We start from the raw sequence: 21,702 nt of genomic DNA on the forward strand, positions 1-21,702 counted from the left end.
GATAAGGATTAGATTAGGTTAGATTAGGATTGTATTATGTTACAATGCAATACACAGTGCTGTGTTATCAGTGTATGATTTAATAAAGAATATATAAAATTACGTTTATTAACATACAGTTTTATTTTATTGTATATTTATTAAACACATAAAGATTTTTGAATTGATGCTAATTTTAAATATATATATTTTTAATCTCATGTACCCCGGACGGCCTTCAATCCCCATCTGTTGCTCTTCCAAAAGGTTTCTTTCCTTCTTCAAGAAAGCCAAAGCCATAAGTAAGTGCTTTTTACATTTCAAGATTGTGTCGGAAAATATGTGTTTTTACCTTCTTTTATTGCATTTTTTATTTAACATAGAAGTCGAACACAATGTGGTCAGCTGACGTCATACAGTCAGTCGTACTCTGGTAGGTCACCGGGGGCTGGATGACCCTCTGTCACAGGGGTTCCCAAACTTTTTAGGCCACGCACCCCCTTCTACATCCCGACCGGGTTGCTGCCAGTCTGACTCCGCTGTTTTGGGTGAATGACGTCACGTGCGACCTGGAGGTGTTAACCACTTGTGTGCCAAATCTTTTTATTTTATTTATTAACATTCGGGGCTAATTAAAAAACATCCGAGGCTTTAGCCCCGGATGTTTTTTAGCCTAGGGACGCCACTAAGTCTCACGCTCAATACGTGACACTTGAGAGCCCTGAGAATGTTTAATATTAATTATTACACCATTAGACCGCCATTACATTTTTCCTCTCGCGCACCCCCTAGAGCAGTGGTCCCCAACCTTTTTTGAGCCACGGACCGGTTCCGTGTCAGAAATTATTTGCACGGACCGGCAATATAAATGACGTAATAAATATGACGTCATACAATTATACGAAGGGCATAAAGTGCCAAAACAACAACTCATCATTACGCCGAATTAGTATGAGCCGTGCGCTTGTTTACCTGCAACGAGCCGCTAATGGAGACGGCGACACAGACGTGTGTTTGGTCCGCTGCTCCTAACCGAGTTCTGGTCGCTGTCATTAGAACACCGGCAGAGTTGTTGTGTGAAATGTCCCTTCAGGCCACCGTCATTTGCATCTCGAACACATTTTTTTCTAGCTCGGACGGGCTCGATTCACCAGGTGGGTTTATTTACAAATGGGTTGCAGGTCTATTCTATTGCAGTCGGGTCTTTTGTGGTTGGAGTACCGCTCAAACTCTTTTAAAAGCCTCTTCCACCCGGTCAACGTCTGAAACATGGAGAATATTCCGCTGTTCACTCGCCCACACAGCAGCGACTTTATCGGCCAACTTGAAAACAGTTGTCATTTCCGTGAAGTGACAGAATTCATTGAGCAGGTTGAATATGTTTTAAGATTCTTTGTCACTGTGCCGCCAGCAGAGGGTTCGACGCGTGAGACTCGCCTGCAGCGATAAACCCGAACTTTAAGACTCCTGAACGCGGCTCAGACGTACACACGGGTGTATCCGGTCCTTTTTCAAAATAAGATATTTTTCCGACTGATTAAAAAAAAAAAATAAAACTTTATTTATTCACTTTTTTTCCGCGGCCCGGTTCCAACCAAGCCGCGGCCCGGGAGTTGGGGACCCCTGCCCTAGAGAGCAGTGGTCGCCAACCCGTCGATCGCGATCGACCGGTCGATCTCGGAGACGTTCCCTGTCGATCTCCAAAATAAAATGAAAATAAAATCAGAAACACATTTGTTCCTCGTTCTCGAACATTTTCTGAAGTGTCTTCTGAAACGTTTTCTTCCTGACTGGAAGATCGACGTCAGAAAAGACCTCCGCCTGATTTTAATGAACGCCTGAAAACGGGTTTTCTGACAGCCGTGTTGTCAGCTGTGCTCCCTGAAAGAGAGGAGCGTATAGTACAGGTGGGGCGCAGGGGAAATGCAGAAATATCTTTTTTGATAACTTTACATATTACACGAGTTCAAAGTACAAGGACATACAACTACGTCATCAATAAATAAATGTTTGTAATGCCTGTCCCTTAGTGTAAATGTTTATGTTACGGCATTAACAAATTACGCCTGCGCATGCGCAACTGCCGAGATTCTTGGCGATTTGCCAGGTCTTACCTCCGTGAGTTCGGCTTTTCTGCTGTTGTCCTTCAAAACAAAAGCTCAACATTGAGCTTTTTTTCTTGTCTGATGGAGCAATCTGGTTTACTTATTATAATTATTTAAATCTGAGGATGTCTGTAGAGCTGATGTGAACGTATTCACCAACGGGCTGACTTCAGAACCAGTCCCAGATGAGAAAACTTTCATGAAAACCAAATTTGCCCCGAAAAACTCGTTAGTGAAGTTGAGAAAATCACCAAATCAAAGACCAGGAGCTGGATGACTGACAGACGGCCTCAGACTGGCTGTGCTTCTGAACTAACTCCAAGCTCACAGACAGAGTTCAGTCACAGACAGAGCACTGACTGGGGTCACATGACTTGATGGCATTATGATGAGAGCTGAACTTACATGAGTTGCACTGACTGATCATGTTGTCAGTGTCGTGTTGTAATGTAAATAAATACAACATTTATATTGGTAGTTCATCCAGCTGCTCATTGCAAATGTGTTTTTTCTTGTTCATATTGTGTGCGGTGAACAAATATCTTACTTTTTATATTGCACTTAAATTCTGTGTTCCTGGTCTCATCAATTTGAAAGCTGGACCAAAGTGTTTTGATTTCATTCAATTAGAATTAGGCCAAATAAAAAGCCTCAAGTCATAAGTCTAGTCTGGACAGTCGTTTTCTCTCAACGCCTCAATAGGTAGATCTTGCCGGTCATGAAGGCGGAGGTCAGGGATCTTGGGCTCAAAAAGGTTGGTGACCACTGCCCTAGAGACAGCTCGCGCACCCCCAGGGGTGCGCGCACCACACTTTGGGAATCCCTGCTCTATCACCACTGTATTATTCTGTCGTGTGTATTCCCCACCCTGTCCACTAGGTGGCGCTGATGTCATTAGTCTGTGAGAAAGTTTGACAAGGAGTCAAATCTCAATCAAACTTATTTTTTTGGAGATAGGAGCTCAGTTCGATAGCAGTGGTTGAAGGTGAGTACATTTCCACACAAAGTGTTTTATTTGAGTAGCTCTTTGAGTTATTTGTATTTTTGATCATTTATATCTTTTTTCCCCTTTTTTCATATTAAGATACTTTCTGTACTTCAGAAGGACATTTTGCACTTTCTACTCCACTTAACTTATCCGACAGCTATATTTTGGCATTTCGGGTGAGGACTTTTTTATTATAATTATTGCTATCAATATTATTATTGTTGTTGTTGTTATTGTTATTATGATCCTCTCTATTTATCTCCCTTTCTCTCTCTCTCTCTCTCTCTCTCTCTCTCTCTCTTACACAAACGCACACACACACACACGCGCGCGCGCGCACACACACACAGTGTGATGTCATTTGAAGGGGAGTTTGGGACGGGTCTGTCCGCTGGACGACAGAACGGACACAGACTGTAACAAACAACCGACGTTAATTTCACCCCCGCTCTCTAGACCTGGTGTCCCTTAATCTAACCATGACGCTCGAAAGGGACACAGAGCAGAGTAGTTCAAACTTCTAGTGATCTGACTATGGAAACTAAAAGGAAGCGGACAGCAGCTACAACCCGCTCCCTGAACCCGGCAGAGAGGAACGGAAGAATGGACGGTGTGAACACTGGCCCGCGCCGGTACTGAACCTCCTTCCCCGGGTCCACTCTGGCTACATGTCCCCCTCCTCCCCGTGCCAGATGCCTCTGCGGGGCGACGGAGGCTACAAGTCGGCCCCGGTGTCCCCCGCGCCGCCCGTCCCACCGAGGAGGGTCCGGGGCTGCGGCAGGACGCGGCGGTCCGGAGCGGGGGCGGCGGGGGCCGGAGCGGCGGAGCGGCGGGTGAAGTGCGTGCTGGTGGGGGACGGAGCCGTGGGGAAAACCAGCCTGGTGGTGAGCTACACCACCAACGGGTATCCCACCGAGTACGTGCCCACGGCGTTTGACAACTTCTCGGGTAAAGGAGCTTCTCTCTCTCGGGTGGTTTTGTTCTTGTGTTCTCTTTGTGTATAGATACACGAATACATAATACACACCTGAATACTATGCCTACTGTTTACAGCTCGCACACTTTGTTTGTGGACCAGGATTATATTTATTTAAATGATTTCATCTTTCAATCTGTAAAGTCCAATATAATTTACATTTCAGTTCATGTTTCAACCACTTTGAAGTGGTGACTAGAAATTGTTTTGATATTTGACTTTTTATAGTGACTTAATAAAATGCTTGGCTATCAAATACAATAGATTCATCTTTTGTAATTTTATTAATTAGTTTATTGACTAACCATCACTTTGCTGTATTTATTGTTACGTTGAACAGCTACCAGCTGGTGTCATTAGATTGTGTGATTGTTTTCAGAAAGGAATCGGCCATATTAGTTTTTTCTTCAGTTAATATCTAAACTACTGTATACACTGTGTGTGTGTGTGTGTGTGTGTGTGTGTGTGTGTGTGTGTGTGTGTGTGTGTGTGTGTGTGTGTGTGTGTGTGTGTGTGTGTGTGTGTGTGTGTGTGTGTGTGTGTGTGTGTGTGTTTGTCTGTGTGTGTAGCGGTGGTATCAGTGGACGGTCAGCCAGTCAAACTACAACTCTGTGACACAGCCGGACAGGTCAGTGATCCCAACACACACACACACACACACACACACATACACACACGGCAGACACTGGAGGGGGAGCGAGAGCAGCAGCATTTCCTGTTGTTTTAATTGTTGTTTGAAACAATGCCTCTAACCGGAGGAAGTGATGGAACTATCCTCTTTCTTTCTTCATGGTCTAAGTATAGTTTACCGAAACACAGATTAGTTTTGTATTCTATAATTGACAGTGGAAATCTACACGGGACAAAAAGGCATATTTTTCCTCAAGCTGACAACGTTTTTTGTCATGAAAACTGCAAAAATGTTGTGTACAAATGAGTTTTCATATAATATGATAATTGTGACAATTTAGTTGGACCAACATGATGTGCATGATGATAACTGGCACATAGTTTAAGATTAGTCCTAAACTAAACGTGTTTAAACACTGTATAGCTCAGTTAAATGTTGTGTTACCGTCGTTGGACTCCAGGAAACTGTCCAGGAAACTGTGTGCTTGGTCTTTCTGGGGGGAAAAATGATGTTACACAGGAAGTGATGCATTGTACATCCCTGTTTATAACAGAAGCAGCTGTTATCTGAAGTGCAACTGTTCTTATCAGAATAAGCTACAGCTGGTTCGACAAAGAGCTCAAGCTTACCTTGAAACTATCAATAGCTAACTGATTCCACACATACAATAATAGTTCAGCACTCAAAAGCAGTTGTTCTGTATCAGTGTGTTTAAATGTAAAGATGACATGTGGAGGAAGGAGAGTCAGAGATGAAAGAAAGGGAGAAGGAACTAGACTTATCTCATAGTTTATTACCAGTAATTAAAGCAGAGCACTTAATAGCACCACTAATAGATGTTTATGCTGCACCAGTAACTCGGTATTGTTGAAATACTCATAAAATCACTATGATTTAACAAATCCCTTCATCAGCAACACTTTTCTCTCTCTCTCTCTCTCGATCTTCCCAGGATGAGTTCGACAAGCTGCGGCCTCTGTGCTACACCAGCGCCGACGTGTTCCTGCTGTGCTTCAGCGTCGTCAGTCCCGCTTCCTTCCAGAACGTTCCTGAGAAATGGGTTTCAGAGATCCGAAGGCACGCGCCCTTCGCTCCGCTCGTCCTCGTCGGGACGCAGTGTGACCTCCGAGAAGACGTCAAGGTGGAGTACTATCTGCTTTACGGCCCCCAAAAAATACCCACGAGCGTTAAATAGAGGCTGGACGTCTCTCTGATCAAAATGACAATTTGTATGAATTAATTACGTTACTTAAAAAGGACATTTACAGCTGATCTTTTGCTTTTCAATAAGACAATTAGCAGCTAATCTGACATACAGTATATCACTTCTTACTTTATCACTTTATTACTATTATTTTACTTTATGTCGGACAAAAGAGACAGATGTATTTTTCGATTTTCTGTATGTTCAACATTGGAAAATTGACAATAAAGATAACTTTTGAACTTTTTTTAATATAATAAAACAACAGGATTCTTACCAAAAGTCTGAACTTCTAAAGTGGTTATTGATGGAAGAACACACGGCAGGTGTACTTCATAAATCAGCAGATATAATACCGTCCAAAGGTATACTAACGTGTGCTCTCTTTAGGTCCTCATCGACCTGGCTAAGTACCGGGAGCGACCCGTGGACCCAGCAGATGCCCGTGACTGTGCGATGGAGATCGGAGCCGTGTCCTACATGGAGTGCTCTTCCCTGACCCAAAAGAACTTGAAAGAAGTGTTCGACACGGCCATACTGGCCAGCCTGCAGAACTACAGCTCCCATAAGCACTCGAGAGGGAAACAGAAACGGAGAAAAAAGCAAAGGCAGAAACCAGACAAGATGAAGACTCTGTCCAAGTCGTGGTGGAAAAGGTACTGCTGTGTGGCCTAGAGCGGGTTGGGTCTCAGACTCTGAGCAGCTGGCTTTGAGTTTCTCCCTGATGGAGCCTGACTGAACCGTTGCTGGGAACCAAAGTAAGACTCACGGATCTAATTTGTTTCTTTCTTTTTTTTTAAATGGGGTTTTTAGTCTTATCATGGAAGGGATTCACAACTGAGCCCAGCCTGGTTTTAAGAAAACCTATATTTTTTAAAAGAGCAGTCTTTTTTCTACACTGGTTTCCATCCTAGCTGGCCTCCAGTCGGATCCATCCTGCCCCTCCTGGAATCCTGGTCGCACCACGAGGAGCAGGAGACCCTCTCCACGTCACGGTGGAAGTGACAATGTTGCTCTAGGCCGGTCTCGACTTGAACAAGAACAAGTCGTGTCTGTGGTGAACACGTATGATGCAATAGTGTTTAGTCGGGTGTTCTCGTAACAACCTTCACCGGCCTGGTATGGGTTGATGCCCGTCGTGGAGCTCGACTCACTGAAACCTCGTCTGGACTTCCTTCGTCTAACGTGTTTGTTGTGACACTCAGAATTAGAAGTAACTGCTGACTGAAATAGAGCGTCCCTCTGATCAGAAAGTGTCCTCATTTACACTCTTCACATGAAAATAAGAAGTCATTTCGTATGTTCTGTCATGATCTCCAGGCATGATTGAAGTCATAAATTGTCTTGTTATAATCATTGTTGCTGTCATGAAAGATGACGTGGCTAACCATTGGTCACATGCTCAGTTCACCAGGTGCAGCTTAAAGCCCTGATCTGACGCCTGAATCACGGTTTACCTTTTTAGTTTAGTCTCCGTCTAAATTCATGCAATTGCGCCCGGTTTAGTTTTTAGTTGGATTTTCTTCACTTCCTGTTGAATACCAAACACCAGCGAACGTAGTGACCGGGCAGTGGAACGTGTTTGGTGAGATGTAAGACTCATACTGTGTCTTATTAGAAACATAACTCACGCTGATGTCTTTTCCCCGTCGGGGTAAAGCGTGTTCACCGATCCTACGTCAGTACTGAAGGACTCTGCCGTCTGTGCCTTATTAATGAAACCAGTAAGTTGCAAGAGGCAATTTAATAGACATCCTCACTGCGAGTGGGAGCAGAATTAGATCAACCGAGTGCTCTTTGCGCGGCTTAAAAGTCACACAATGAAGTCTGCTGTTTGATTTCTGTCGGTTTGTAGCCAGAAAGAAACTGAAAAAATATGGGATTTTATTCCTGAGCTTTTCAATGCAATTGTGTGTGTAAGACTGTGAAGTATTAATTATGTACATATTCAGTGAACTCTGCTCTTTGTAGTTATGAACTATAGTTAGATTCATCGTGTGTGTTTGTTCCTTTTACCCAAATTATGCATATTATTATTATTTCAGCCGTAACCATTGATCGATTCTATCTCTCCGCATCCATGAAGCTTTAATGCTTGACGCCTTTTGTCCGTCTCCGTTAGTTCTGCAGCCTCTTCGCTCTCCGATAGATTCAGTTTCATTTGTCGTGAAGAAGAAATAAAAAGACTCAACATGTGTGGATGTCAAACGGTCCGCGGCCACACCTTCCTTTGTACATTGTAGATACTAAAACAAGAACAAAACACATTAATGTATCTGCGCTGCCTTCATCTGAAGGACTCTTTGTGTTAGAGCCTCGGAAAGGAAAAGGGTGCAACCAGGTCTCGGTCCGTGATGAATTCAAGGCAGATCTGCCAATATTTAATGAGCATCATGAGCTTGGATGTGTAACGGTTTAGCTCCATGCCTTCCTTTTTGTAATCGTTGTTTTCATCCTGTCACACCATCTCGTCAGTCCAACTCCCCTCACCTGCCTCTGATCACCTCGTTAGTCCCTCATTCCCTTCACCTGGTCCTCACGCCCTTCTCACCTGCAGCCCATCCCCTCATTAGTCCCTCACTATTTAGCTCCCTCACTTCCACTTGTCCTCTGCCAGATTGTCTTGTGTTTTCGTGCCAAGTTCTCCAGTGTTATTAGAGTATATTCCTGACCTGCCTGTCCTGACCCTGCCTGCCTGCTCTGACCTCTGATTCTCTGCCCCGCCCCTTTTTGGACTTGTTTGCTTCTTCGACTGATCTCCCGGTTTTGACCCAGCCTGTTTCCAACCAAAGACAGTAATCTTTGTTACTCCTGTCTGAGTCGTGCTTTTGGGTCCACTCTAATAGCGTCGTGACAGGATGTAGCTCTATGACATACATTTATTTCTCAGCCCAGGGACGATATAAACTTTGACCTAAAGCCCTGTGGAGAAAATTAATCTTGCGACAAGCTAAACCTGTCTGATTAGGCAACCAAAGGTCACAAGATGAGGTTGAAGGTTGAAGGTTAACATCTTCACAGTGTTAACAACTTTTAATTTGACCGCTAATGTTCTGCTGCTTTTGTTCTAAGTCATTTATTCCACTTATCTTCCCCCTGGGTTTCTTTTAGTCAACCATGGGCAGAGAGCACGCTGAAAATCCTGTAATATTTATAATATAAGACTGTGCCTTAAAATTCAACAAACAACAACTTTTTTTAATTGAACTGCACTCAGAGGAAAATATGTTACGCCAATGTTTGGCATTCATGTCGTGTTTTCCATCTAGTTATTGCAAAGTGACATGAGACTGCCGGAACGTGCACAAACACACAGACCTGTGGAATATTTTCAACCGTTTGTTTGCTACTTTCTTTTAAATATTTCTAGATTACGCACTGCTTCAGGGCCCCGAGACCCTGAACACAACTGCAGCTGGAAATTGGCTCCACAATTTGGTTCTCATGAGAGTTATCCACAAAAAACATCCTCTGACCCAACTTGATGATGTAGCCACACGGTGGACACTATAATACGAACGGCATCGTTCTCTAGCAGCAAACGGAAAACGTCATCTAAAATGTCTCTCAACTCAAATAATTGTTGATTTTAGGCCTGAGTTTAAAACGAAGGCTCCAGATTTGCGGACAATGCTTCTCTGGAGCTGTTTGGTAGTTTTCTGCCGAAGACGCTACGACTGCGACTGAATGGGTTCACTGTGTCTCGATGTTTTACTCATGATAGCAAATGCATTGTTTCGTGCATTGGTGGGGGGAGGCATAATAAGTTGCTTGTCTTGCAGCCTTGGCTGATGTTGGATCTAAGTGTGGTAAAGGTCACACGGACCCTTCTGATAGCATTTCCTGTCAGGTCGGATCCATTTTACGGACTTAACATGTATAATTTATAGAGAGCGCATGAGTTTCTCATCACAGAGTGTTTGCATACAACATTTAGTTTGGGCTTCAATATGAGACACATGTGTCACGTTCTGTTTAAATACATTATAACAACGTAAATGATGACCTGCGTGTTTGTGACAAGGATTTGAGGAAGACTCCATCTTTGTTTAATTTTTGTTTAGTATTTTCACTTAATTTTTTTATTCGTTTAGACATATTAACGTAAAACAAATACAAAAATGTCAGACATAAACATTAAAAAAATAATATATATATATATACCTACACATGCACACACAAAACAGGACACAATGATATATATATATATATACACACACACATATATATACATATATATATATATACTGTATATATATATATATATACACATACATACAGACATATATATATATATATTTGTTTAGTTTTTCCTCTCTTTATCTAACTCCAGGTAAATTACGCTTATGCTATAATAAATAAAATCGAGCCCCTGCCGTCCGCTCTTGTCGCAAAGGGATTATTATTTTAATAGTTTAAAAAAATATGTTTTAAATGAAGTAAGCCGAAGCTACTGGTGATACTAGACCAAGTAAGGCTGCAGCAGTGGAACATTTGTGCTTTCCTATTCTCATGAATTCAACTTTTCTTTATGTTTAAGACTAAGATTTTGTTAATTCTTCTTTTAAAAATGACATTTTTTTTCTCGCTTTAATGTTTTAACGGCTTGTCGAGACCCGGACTCGGCTGGTCGATCCCCAGCAGCGTACGAGTCTGCAGCGACAGACGGCTGTGTGATGTCGAACAGATGGTCTCTGAAAGTGAACTATTGTGTTTAGAGAGAGTCAGAGGAGAGACGTGAGGGGGACACTACGTAGACAAAGTATTGTGTTCTGTTGAAGGTTAGACGGAAATGTTAATGCTCTGTTTTCGGGACAGGTGCAAAGTCTGTATGTGGATTAGAAAAAATAAGTATGGCTGCAATGGCTGACTTCAGCTATTGTGATTAATGAGGGGTTGGAATTTACAAACCAAATACAAAATGAAACAGTGTCTGTATGCGAATGACCTCGGATTACTGGAAGCAAATCCGTTTTTATCGACTTATACGTGACGCTTAATTCTCACACATTGAATACAAAACAGTATCCGTGAAGTCCAGTGTGTTTTTAAACCAAAGCAGGCAGCCCAGGGAAACAGACACAGCGGTTTCATTCTTGAGATGTCATTGTTTTATTGGAGTTGATACCCTCGGAAAGCACACCTGAGCTTACTCACACGGGCCACCAGCTGAGAGCTTCTCACCCCACTCAGCCTGCTGTGTGAAACGTCATTTTTCCTGCATGTAAAAACGTTGTAACAGAGAGCACGCCGCTGCAATCTGCTCACACTGAATTCTCTGTTTGACCGAGTACGTCAGTCAAAGAAAGACGTGTTTGTACAGAAGATTTATAGCCTGAGAAATAAAAAGTATTTGGTGTAACACATGCTGTTCTTTGTTGATTTTGAGGATTTGGCGCACAGCGGTGGGACTGGGAACGTGTGTGTGTGTGTGTGTTTTAAATACTCCTTGTGAGAGCCCACAGGCTGCATATGAGAATTGTTGTTTTTGTTTTTAGATATAGAGTTTGTTTGTATCACATGTCTCCTCACGAACACTGTTTCCCACATTTTACACGAAAAGAGACACGAGTCAGGATTCTCAGTAGCAGATAAATGTACATAAAAAAAGACCCTTCACTTTTTCTTTCTGTTTTTTTGGGACGCCGTGAACTTTGAACTTGTTTTTTTTCTCCACGTTGTTGTGGCTGAAGTAATGTTTTGGAATTGTACTGTGCACTTTGTGATAACAACAGTGCTGTGCTCGGCTGACGCACATCAGAAGAGAGTTGATAAGATGAGAGCGATGTTTAGGGGCATGGTCATACACGCACACACGCACATGCACACACACACACACACACACACACATACACAGAAAGTCATCCAACTTCTGACTGGATCATTGTAAACAGACTCTTCAAACAGCTTCCAGGCCCTCATGGTTATGCAAGAGCTTTATTTTGAAGGTTGTCATGTGACATTTTGTTCTTGGAGAAAGTGTGTGTGTGTGTGTGTGTGTGTGAGTGTGTGTGTGTGTGTGTGTGTGTGTGTGTGTGTGTGTGTGTGTGTGTGTGTTGGGGGACTGACTTAACTCTGTCTGGGAAACAAACTGCTTCGCTCTACCTGACAACACAGAGTTAGAACATAATGAGGAGGCCGACTTTGTTCTGGTTAGATTAGCTGCTCTGCGACTCAAGCGGTGCCAGCTCCTTATTGATACCAAAGCCACCGGATACAAAGCTTGTTTTCCCATCATTATCTTCCCAAATCTAATTTTCACGAATTGGAAATCTGCTGGGAAAACAACACCAGAAAGACTGCCTGTCTCCACTCAGCATATTTCCAGCTTTTATTTGATGTTTTTTTGTTTGAAAATAATCAAATATTTAGACAGAATGTAATATGTCCCCCTAAATAGGTTTTTATATCCTATCAGTTCTTTTAATGAACCATGCAATAAAACCTCATAAACTGAGCAGATGTTGATACAACAAATTAAACATCTTCAACCGGTTCCAACCGTGTATTTGATGTCTCTGTGGCCCCGAGCATCGCCTTGTAGGAGGTGTTTAAAAACGCTCAGTGGGCCCCTATTGGCCACTCTCTATAACATCCACAACTCCTCCAAAAATAGTCCCACAGACGTCGCACAGATTAAGACACGAAGCACCAATATGAAAGTTTAAATGTCAAAAGTTTTCTGGAGCTTCTTCCAATATCATTATATGAAATCGGGGGCTAAAATGTTTGCGTTTTTCGTTAAAACAATAGTTTTCGAAAGCTCTTCTCCTGTGTTTTCACCATGTCATCATCCCATGTTGTTTACGTCTTGTTCTTGTTTAGAAACTCAAACTTCCCACATCCTGTGTTTGGATGGACATGTAAATCAGTTGATTTTTGCCCTTTTCTAGACTTATAATTGTGGAAAAACAGCATAAATGCATCATCCAGGGATCTATCATGTGGCAGCTTTATTACCCAAACATATTCACTCAATCAGACAGGTGTTTTATTATTGTGGTGGTATTCACACATGGAGAAACACGGCAGCTTTACAGAGGGGCGTAAGCTATCATTGTAATATACAGTATATTTATGTTTCACTTCTTATTGCGAAATGTTACAGTCACATGTGCACGCATTCACACAAAGCTGCCAGTACGGAAGGCGGCGGTCTGAGGCTCAGTTCCAGCCCACTTTATAATTTTATAGCCTCTCTCTCTGTCTCTGTGTGTCTGTGTGCGTGTGTGTGTGTGTGTGTGTGTGTGTGTGTGTGTGTGTGTGTGTGTGTGTGTGTTACATAACATAAAGAGGGGCCAGAATGACATCAGTGCTGACTCTTAACGAGCAGAACTGAAATACAATCTCCACTTTCCTAACAAGCTATGAATGTGAGTGTAGACAGCTGCTCCGTGTGTGCGTGTGAGTGTGTACTCATAAAAGAGACAGTGGTTAAGAGAAAGTGAAGAAGAAAAAAACGTTAGAGGGGCTGACAGACGGAAAGGAGGAGAGAGAGAAAAAAACCCACAAGATAAATAAAAGAGACACAAAGCTCCACAGATGACCACGACTTCAGAAACTCTTGCTGCTACATTAATCAGTCTGGGAAACACATTTTGGGATTCATGGACCAGAAGTGTTCTGGAGTTTTAAACGCAACAGTTTTAACTGACCTTTAACATCGGTGAGAAGCTAAATGGTTCTTTAGATTCAAGCCCTTTCGGTTCAATAATCACGACGTCTAACTCAAAGATTGACTGCAGCCCTCACACACAGTGCTGCCTTTTTGGGACATTTTCTTTCTTGTGTGAAACCACATGTATTAAAGTTGTGACACTTTACTTTTTTTTTTTTTTTTTCCACTTTTCTTTCAGCTTCAGGCTCTTAATTTCTGGTGGTTCACTGGGACACATGACGAGACCAAAGCAGTCTAAATATCTCATTTTAAATAATTGACAATGAAATATTTAGGATTCTCCATTGCCTAAACAAATGAATACAAAATAAATAAGTGACCCAAAATAGAGACTATTTGGCTGATGGCATTGGACCAGGAAAAGACTCAACAAGACACCACGTTGCGTGTCACCTAAAGGGAACACCGACCGGACCGCTGAGGCCTTCACCCGACCCTGTTCAGGTCTTAATCCTGAACTGGGAGGTGAGTCCTGGAATTGGGAGTTAACAGATTTCCTTCCTCGCAACGGGGTTAACGTAAGTTCACCGACGAAGTTACCGAAAGAGATGACACACACTGTAATTTTAACTGAATATGCAAACACACTCTCTCCCTCCCTTTGCGTATCACTTTTTGCTTCTTTTTCTGTATTTTTCTGTCAGAGAGAGAATGTGTCTCTTTATCTCTCTCTCTCTCTCTTTCTCTCTCTGTGTGTCCTTCGTCTTCTCCGCTCATCACAGCACCTCTCAATGACCCGTTGACGACATATGTGTGTGTTTGCATGTGTTCAAAGTTCACAGAGTGTGTGTCATGTGGCATTTACACAGTTGAGAAACAGTGTGACACACACACACACACACACACAATGTGCACCCCCACAGTTCTCTTCTTCTCCCACTCTCCACCTCTCCACATACATCTTTCCTGTGGACTGCTGACAACAGCTGACCGCTGCGTTTTCATCAGCACATTACGAGATAACACAACAGACATCACGGTCGAGGTCGGCATGCGCTACATTTTTCACATCCCAATCCCATCTCTGTACTTATGAATACACAAAATATGTCAAATAGTTCTACGGAATATGTGCTCAGCCGAGTAAGGTACAGTATTTATTGACCACATTTTACATTATACAACAGCTCCCGGCTGCTATATCAGGGTTGCTTAGAATAACTTAAATAACACCACACAGAAAATACGTCAAAATCGATCTTACCGCTCAAAGTTTTAAAACACTATTTGAAATTATATATTTTTTTAAATAACAGTTTACTTAATTAATAGAACATGAATATTTCTAAAACTAGCTTAAAAGGGAAATCTACAAATGTACATGATAATATGAATATGTTTGTTTAAATTAGTTGTTAAACCTGCAAACCCACACCGGTGTTTCCATATATTCTGGCTGTTAATAATAAAACAAATGTAAATAATTCATCTATTTAGAACACAATGTAACATTGTAAAAGTCCTGAATTATTAATATTATTATTATTATTATTATTATTATTTTTATTCCAAGTATAGAGTGAAAGAGGCATTATGAGGACCAGTGTCTGTTTAACCCTCCTGTTACCTTTACATTTACTAACATATTTTACCCTCGGGGTCAATTTGACCCCAGCAATTAAAACCTCCAGAAAATTATTAGAATTAATATTGTTTCCCAAGTTTAAGTGTGAGGTACTTTATGTTTGTTTGTTGACTACCTAAATAGCCCTTTAAATATATAACAAAGTTGATATTTCTTATTTGTTTGACACAGTGAAAAACAGCCTGGGGTCAAATTGACCCGAAAGAACACCGACATTAAACATTGAATGGGGTCAAATTGACCCTAAAGGTAACAGGAGGGTTAAGATGGTGCTTTCCATTCTAATACGATGCTGGATAATGCAGAATGTAATAATGCATTCAATTTGAATTGTTATATTTTGTGAGTCGATTCTTATTCAGAAATATGTGCATGTCAGGTAAATGTAATACTCCAATATGTTTTCTCTGAAGGAGCAGCATACAGTATGAGTAATGAGAGACACCGTATACGTATCGAAGTCGTTTTAGCAGATGACGGTTCAGGTGAAGAGCTGAGTGGCAGGTCTGGACTGAGGAGGGGAGGGTATCTCAGAGTTTATCAGATAAAACCAGAGGCATGAGAGGAAAGAGGAGGATGGAGAAGCTGACGCCACGACATTCATCTAAATGTCATCATGCTAAAAAAAAATCTGTAAAATGTAAAATTTTCAGTTTGTTAGTTTTCTGTTGAAATAGTTCAATTTGTGTTTCATCACATACATATTGTTTTAAATACTGAATGTGAAAATTATTTGAATGGTAGGGACCTCATGATCTATCCCTGACACACACACACACACACACACACACACACACATATACACACAAAAGCACACTTGTGGGAAACAGGGATTAGTAACTGATACTGAGAGGTGGGAGAAAGCACCCTCCCTCTGTGGCCTCCTAAACCAGATGTAACCAGCTGGTACACACACACACACACACAAACACACACACACATACACAAACACACACACACACACACACACACAGTGACCAGGCTCGTGGCCAGAACTTTTGTCATTTTCTCAACTGTGTGAGCTGACACGAGAGAGAGAGAGAGAGAGAGAGAGAGAGAGAGAGAGAGAGAGTTCAAAGACGAAGCGTCAGTGAATATCTGTGTCAGGACAACAGCGCCGTGAAGACCTTTAACAGTTCTACTGTCTGATAGTTGAATTAAACATTTGAGAAAGTAATGGGATGAACCGTGTGAGTGTGTTTGTGTGTTAGACAGGAAGATGAGGGAATCTGTGAAGCGTTGTTTGTTTAAAACCAAGCAGACGGGGAGGGAGAGAGAGAGAGAGAGAGGGGGGGGGGGTGGGCTGTGATGTGATGTTGAGGTCGTAACTTCAGGGAGTCGGGTTCATCAGATAAGCTCCATGAGTCATGGGAGGCTGGTCCCGGGAGCAGTGAGAGGACGACTCTCCACGGTTTGTCTGTTTCTGTTGAAAATACTTTCGATTACTGTAGATATAACACCTGTGATTTATTGAACATTTCTATCTCCAAATGCAACGAGCCTTTTCTGCATTCACTCCAGATTGTGCAGTCTTCATAGCGCTCACGGTGGTGTTGGAGCCTCATTCTGTTGGTTGGAATGACCTCTGGGTTAAAAGTCGGTTAAAACCCCGGACCAATTGGAAGAAGGGGGTAATTTAACTTTCCTAAAGAGGAGTTGAAGTGCCACATGTATTAGATAATCTGGCTTTTTGTCGTTGTTGTTGCTGTATAATAAAAGTTATTCAAGGAAAACCACTTCCTTCATGCTCTTCCTGTAACATCTCACTGATCCTCCATGTCAATACAACAACTGCTTTGTCCTATATTTTAACTATTAGAATTTACAAGTCGTTTTTTCGCGGTTAAATAATTATCAACGATGGGTTCGGTCACGAGATATTAAACGTCTGTGATCCAGAGTTGTGCTCCATGCAGACCACGGATCTGTTGTTGCTCTCACTTTTCAACCCGGTCACAAGATTATTCTGCTGTGGAGAAGCAAGACGCATTCAATCACAAGATGTCCAAGAAATATCTATTTCTATTTTTCTTCTCAAGCCCCTCTCGTAACCGCAGTAAGCGTTGTCTTCTTGTTCCACTCGATAGCGACTTTTGATTGTGAGATAAGATCTGCTTCGTCGGCCCTCGGGGGGTCCTCTGGCCGACATGCTGAACGTTGCCGCTCTGCCTTCATGTCGTGACAGCTGAACAACAGCTCCTTCATTCAGGGGCCTTTTCAGCAGCAGTATTCCTGAAAACTATATACTGATAGTTCACAGTCAGAGATACTTACTGAGATACTCTCAGTTAGCTACACTGACGGCTTCAACCAGCACACCAGTGGGCTCCTCTCAATGAACTAAGGTGTAGCAGAGTGTTGCTGTTTTTTGGGAATTGGACTTTAGGCACATGTAGTGCAGCAGCATTATCCCACAGTATTTCCCTTATTACCTTCGCATTGAAAATGCGGAAGATTATGTTTTGATCGCCGTGTATTTATTTATTTATTTATTTGTATGCGTGTTACTCGCATAACTCAAAAAGTATTAAACCGAATAGCATGAAATTTGGTGGGATGATTGGTTATTATCCGAGGACCATTTGATTAGATTTTGGGATTGATCGGGTCAAAGGTCAAGGTCAAGGTCATGAAAAGAACATCTTCTAGCACGGTCAATTTGTATCCAATTGGCATGCAACTAATGCCAAAATGTTCATAATTCAATGCCCAATCTTGTGATATGCGAAGGTATGCGCTCTACCGAGTGCCCGTTCTAGTTAGTTCTGTTATAAGAATAAGAATAATTCAAACATATATAGCGGTTTTCTAAATACACAAAGACGCTTTATCTCCAAGTGATCATTATAGTTTTAACTGCCACTGTAATTATCTGGAGAAATTAAGTGAAATGTTGTTTTTTTAACCGGACCCCATCATCCTAAGATAAAGGAACATAAAGGAGCTGTGACATTATCATGTATCAAATAATTAGATTTGAATGAAAATACAATAAGAGTCAGAAAGAAAAGAAGCATTCCATTTTCCTTTATTCCATTTTTTTTCTGCTAAAAAGCTCAAATTCTTACTACGAGGAATAAAATATGGCCTTTAAATGATACTTAATGCACAATGTCAGTACGAAACACTGAAGACCTTCATTGTGTTTGTAGAAAGCTGCATTTATGGCTTCATTTCTGATTTATATTTCATATTTTGGATATAGGCTGCTACTAGTGTAAAACAAAGTCCTCTTACTGCGTGCACATACATTTAGATAATGTTAAAACAGGAACCAGTGTTTGAATGAGAGAACAACATCTTGGTAGGAAAAGGGGGGGGGGGGGTAGTAAAGAGGTGAATATAATGCTGAGAAAGTGAAGATAGATAGAGTGTGAAGAAATGTTGGGTGATACAGAGCAGCAGTATTTGCGCTAATCAGACAGCTGCTTGTTTCCACTTCTCTCTTATCTCTGACCGCACCCTGTGTGTGTGTGTGTGTGTGTGTGTGTGTGTGTGTGCATGTGCATGTGTGTGTGTGTGCCTACTGTGCATACTGATGTCCTGATATGTGTGAATCTTTTCCTGCAGTTGTGTTTGTGAATGATCATCTGTGTGTGTGCGTGTGTGTGTGTGTGTGTGTGTGAGAGTTTCAGGTCCTGGTATCTGCTGCCCTGATCAACCCCAATGCCGTTGACTTCATGTTTGTATTTGTAGGTTTCGACTTAAATAAACTCATTTCAGGGATGTTCTTAGCAATTATAGTTGTTGTGATGATCTCTGCTAGACGTCGGCCGATGGAGAGGTTTCGTGTTCATAAGTGTGACTGCATGAGTCCGTATGTTGGTGGCTTTGTGTGTCTGTCCACGGCTTATCCTGCATTCTGTATTGTGGGTGCCTTATAGAGCTATATGTGCTCAGAAATCGCTGCTGGGGGTGTTTGCTGCTGGACCCCCCTAGCTGGGTACTTTTTCCAGCTGGCTTGCTGCTCCGTATCCCCTGGAGAAAGCCTCGTGATTATAGCTTTAGATAAAACAATGTACGCCTCTTACTAACCCTTCCCCATTCAAAGCAGCCAGGGACCGGGCCTCAAATGATCATGAAGTAAAATAAGAGATGGAAAATGAGAGGAAGTGGAGAGAAGAGGCGACAGGAAGTGACAGTGGGTGGAGAAGAAAAATGGAATAGAAGTGAATGGGATGAAAGGGGGGGGGGGTTGAGGATGTGGGGAGCTTTCCTGTTTTCCCATCTAACATGCTGAGCTTGATGTTGATGAATTACACATTAACACGCACACACACACACACACACACACGGAGGATGTGTCTGGAACTGACATGGTGGTACAGCCTACTAATAATAGAACAGCTGACTGTGACATCTTCCTCTATCAACTGTGGCATGTGTGTGTGTGTGTGTGTGTGTGTGTGTGTGTTGTGTGTGTGTAAGTGCAACAAGCCCAATGCATTTTAAGAGCACGAGATCGAAAAAGATCTTGATGAATACTTACAGTGTGTAACTACAACCTTGTGGTCTGACTTTCTATATAAGACCCGTTGGCTCAACAACACACACACACACACACACACACAGGTATACATGCACAGTTAGTTGCAGCCCACTTCTGTGGCTCTCTTCCACAGACATCAGTCAGTTGTACGCGTCTTGAGACCGAAGCAACTCCCCCAACACACACAGCTGGACAAGGCGGCCATTGAGCTGCACAGAAGTAGCCTTTCAGAAACATGTCCGTGGGTGAGACTGGAACCGCCGCCTGCAGGGGCCTTTTGAGAAACAGCCAGACACGTCCTAAAAGAAAACCGTTATAGCAATCAAAACATGATAGGCAGCAGCAGCCGGTGTTCATTGCCTGGGGAAGAGTGAGTCGTGCATCTTAGTTTTGGTATGGTAGCCAAGAGCAGAGAGTAGTTTGAAATGTATTCATTATATATCTGGACAAAATAGTGCCAACATAGTGCCGTTCACACAGACACAGACCCTACTGAGTGTCTCGGCCTTTATTTGTGTCAAGAAGAGAACAAACACCCAGACTAACAGACTTTGCTTGCACCATTAATCTGAAAAGAACAAAAAACATCCTTCCTGTTAAAGACAGGGATGAAATGTGTGTATTCTGGTGCGTGAGTGTGTGTGTGTGTGTGTGTGTGTGTGATGACATTTTTAGATTCCAAGGACAGGGTGTGTTTCCTCTCTTGTTTTCTATTGTTCCTGCAGCAACACTTATCCTCGGGGAGCAGGGGGCTGTAGAGGAGCAGCCAATGGCAGGGCAGGACAGAGAGGCCCAGAGGCCGATGGGAACTACAGTCCGTCCTCTTTCCTCTTTCCTGTTTCTATGGCGACGTAAAGTATAACGTGCCCACAGCGACTTCATGAGAAGGACTTTGATCTTGTGCCCATGGGGTTACTGTCGGGTATGTCCTGGTGCACTGGAGGAGTGTGAGTCAGTGGAACCAGGGGCGGGCTCTCTGGTCAGGATGAAACCCTGCAGGCTCTTTGCCCTCGATGGCACGTGGCTACATCTCTCTCTCTCTCTCTCTTTAAAGCTGACGTCAGCATTATTGGTCCAAATGTCTTTGCTGCCATCTGCAGGACTTTATGTGAGCAAAGAACAAAGGTATGTCCAGCTGTGTTTATAAAACTACTGGATGGCTTGTCATGACATTTTAATACACATATTTATTGGCCTATCTGGTAATATCTTTGGTGATGCCTAAACTTTTCCTCAGGTCAGCATTTTTTATTTAAGATAATATAAAGCTGTTGTTGATCCCCAGGGGGGATTCAGGTGCTGCAGCAGCACAAAGACAAATAAGTGCAGAAGAATAGAGAAAAGTAAAAGAAATAAGTAAGAGTAGAAAAAAAACAAGGCATTTAAACTTACCTGCAAACTCATGAGGGGTGAAAAAGGTAACAACGGGGTGGGGGTCCTCTGCTCTGACTAAGTCAGTGCCCACAAACCCTTCTAATAAGAATTATATATATATATATATATATATATATATATTAATAGAATAGTTACAACACCTTGAAAGATGATGGTGAACCCGGTAAGATGTCCGCCACACATTGAAATATTCAGTAATATTTATATTTAGCATGGGCCCAGGTGTGAATAGGAGCGAGGCCCAATCAGAGAAATCTCTACGGCCGACTTGAGCGACAATCACACAGGTTAACAAGTCCCACGTTACACTATTGTACAAATCAAGTGACTTCCTGAATTTTGTGCACTTGAACACTTTTTTTATTTCTAAATTATGTAAGAAATTAATTCCTTTTGTTCCGCTTTTATCCAATAACCTATAATATATAACGTATAATAAACCTTCCCACCCACCCTGTGTGTGATATCCCATCAGAGGCCCCCACCCCGGGAAGTGGCTGAATGGAGAAGGGGTGGGGGGGTTTCTGTGAGATTCACACACTGAATTCCTGCTGGAAATCACTTCTATATACAGACTCTGGTTCGGTGCTCCGTGACGTCACTAGCGACGTCACAGAACCAGAGTACAGACATGTCATGTGACAACGTTTCCATGGTGACGGACAAGGTCAC

General features: G+C 42.3%; 1 protein-coding gene across 1 annotated transcript; it reads left to right on the forward strand.

Moving 5' to 3' along the window:
* Positions 1-3,428: 3,428 nt before the first annotated feature.
* Positions 3,429-11,247, forward strand: rhoua (ras homolog family member Ua). Its single transcript, XM_056412520.1, has 4 exons — positions 3,429-4,020; positions 4,618-4,676; positions 5,632-5,820; positions 6,274-11,247. The coding sequence occupies exons 1-4, from the start codon at positions 3,741-3,743 to the stop codon at positions 6,556-6,558; spliced, it is 813 nt and encodes a 270-aa protein (XP_056268495.1). The 5' UTR covers positions 3,429-3,740; the 3' UTR covers positions 6,559-11,247.
* The last annotated feature ends 10,455 nt before the right edge of the window (positions 11,248-21,702 follow it).

Source organism: Pseudoliparis swirei, chromosome 4 (assembly GCF_029220125.1).
Source record: "Pseudoliparis swirei isolate HS2019 ecotype Mariana Trench chromosome 4, NWPU_hadal_v1, whole genome shotgun sequence".
Lineage (NCBI taxonomy): Eukaryota > Metazoa > Chordata > Actinopteri > Perciformes > Liparidae > Pseudoliparis > Pseudoliparis swirei.

Coding starts and splice junctions, on each gene's coding strand:
- rhoua (XM_056412520.1), top strand. CDS start 3,741: ATGTCCCCCTCCTCCCCGTGCCAGATGCCTCTGCGGGGCGACGGAGGC. Junction 4,021..4,617: donor GGCGTTTGACAACTTCTCGG/GTAAAGGAGCTT, acceptor CTGTGTGTGTAG/CGGTGGTATCAGTGGACGGT. Junction 4,677..5,631: donor TCTGTGACACAGCCGGACAG/GTCAGTGATCCC, acceptor CGATCTTCCCAG/GATGAGTTCGACAAGCTGCG.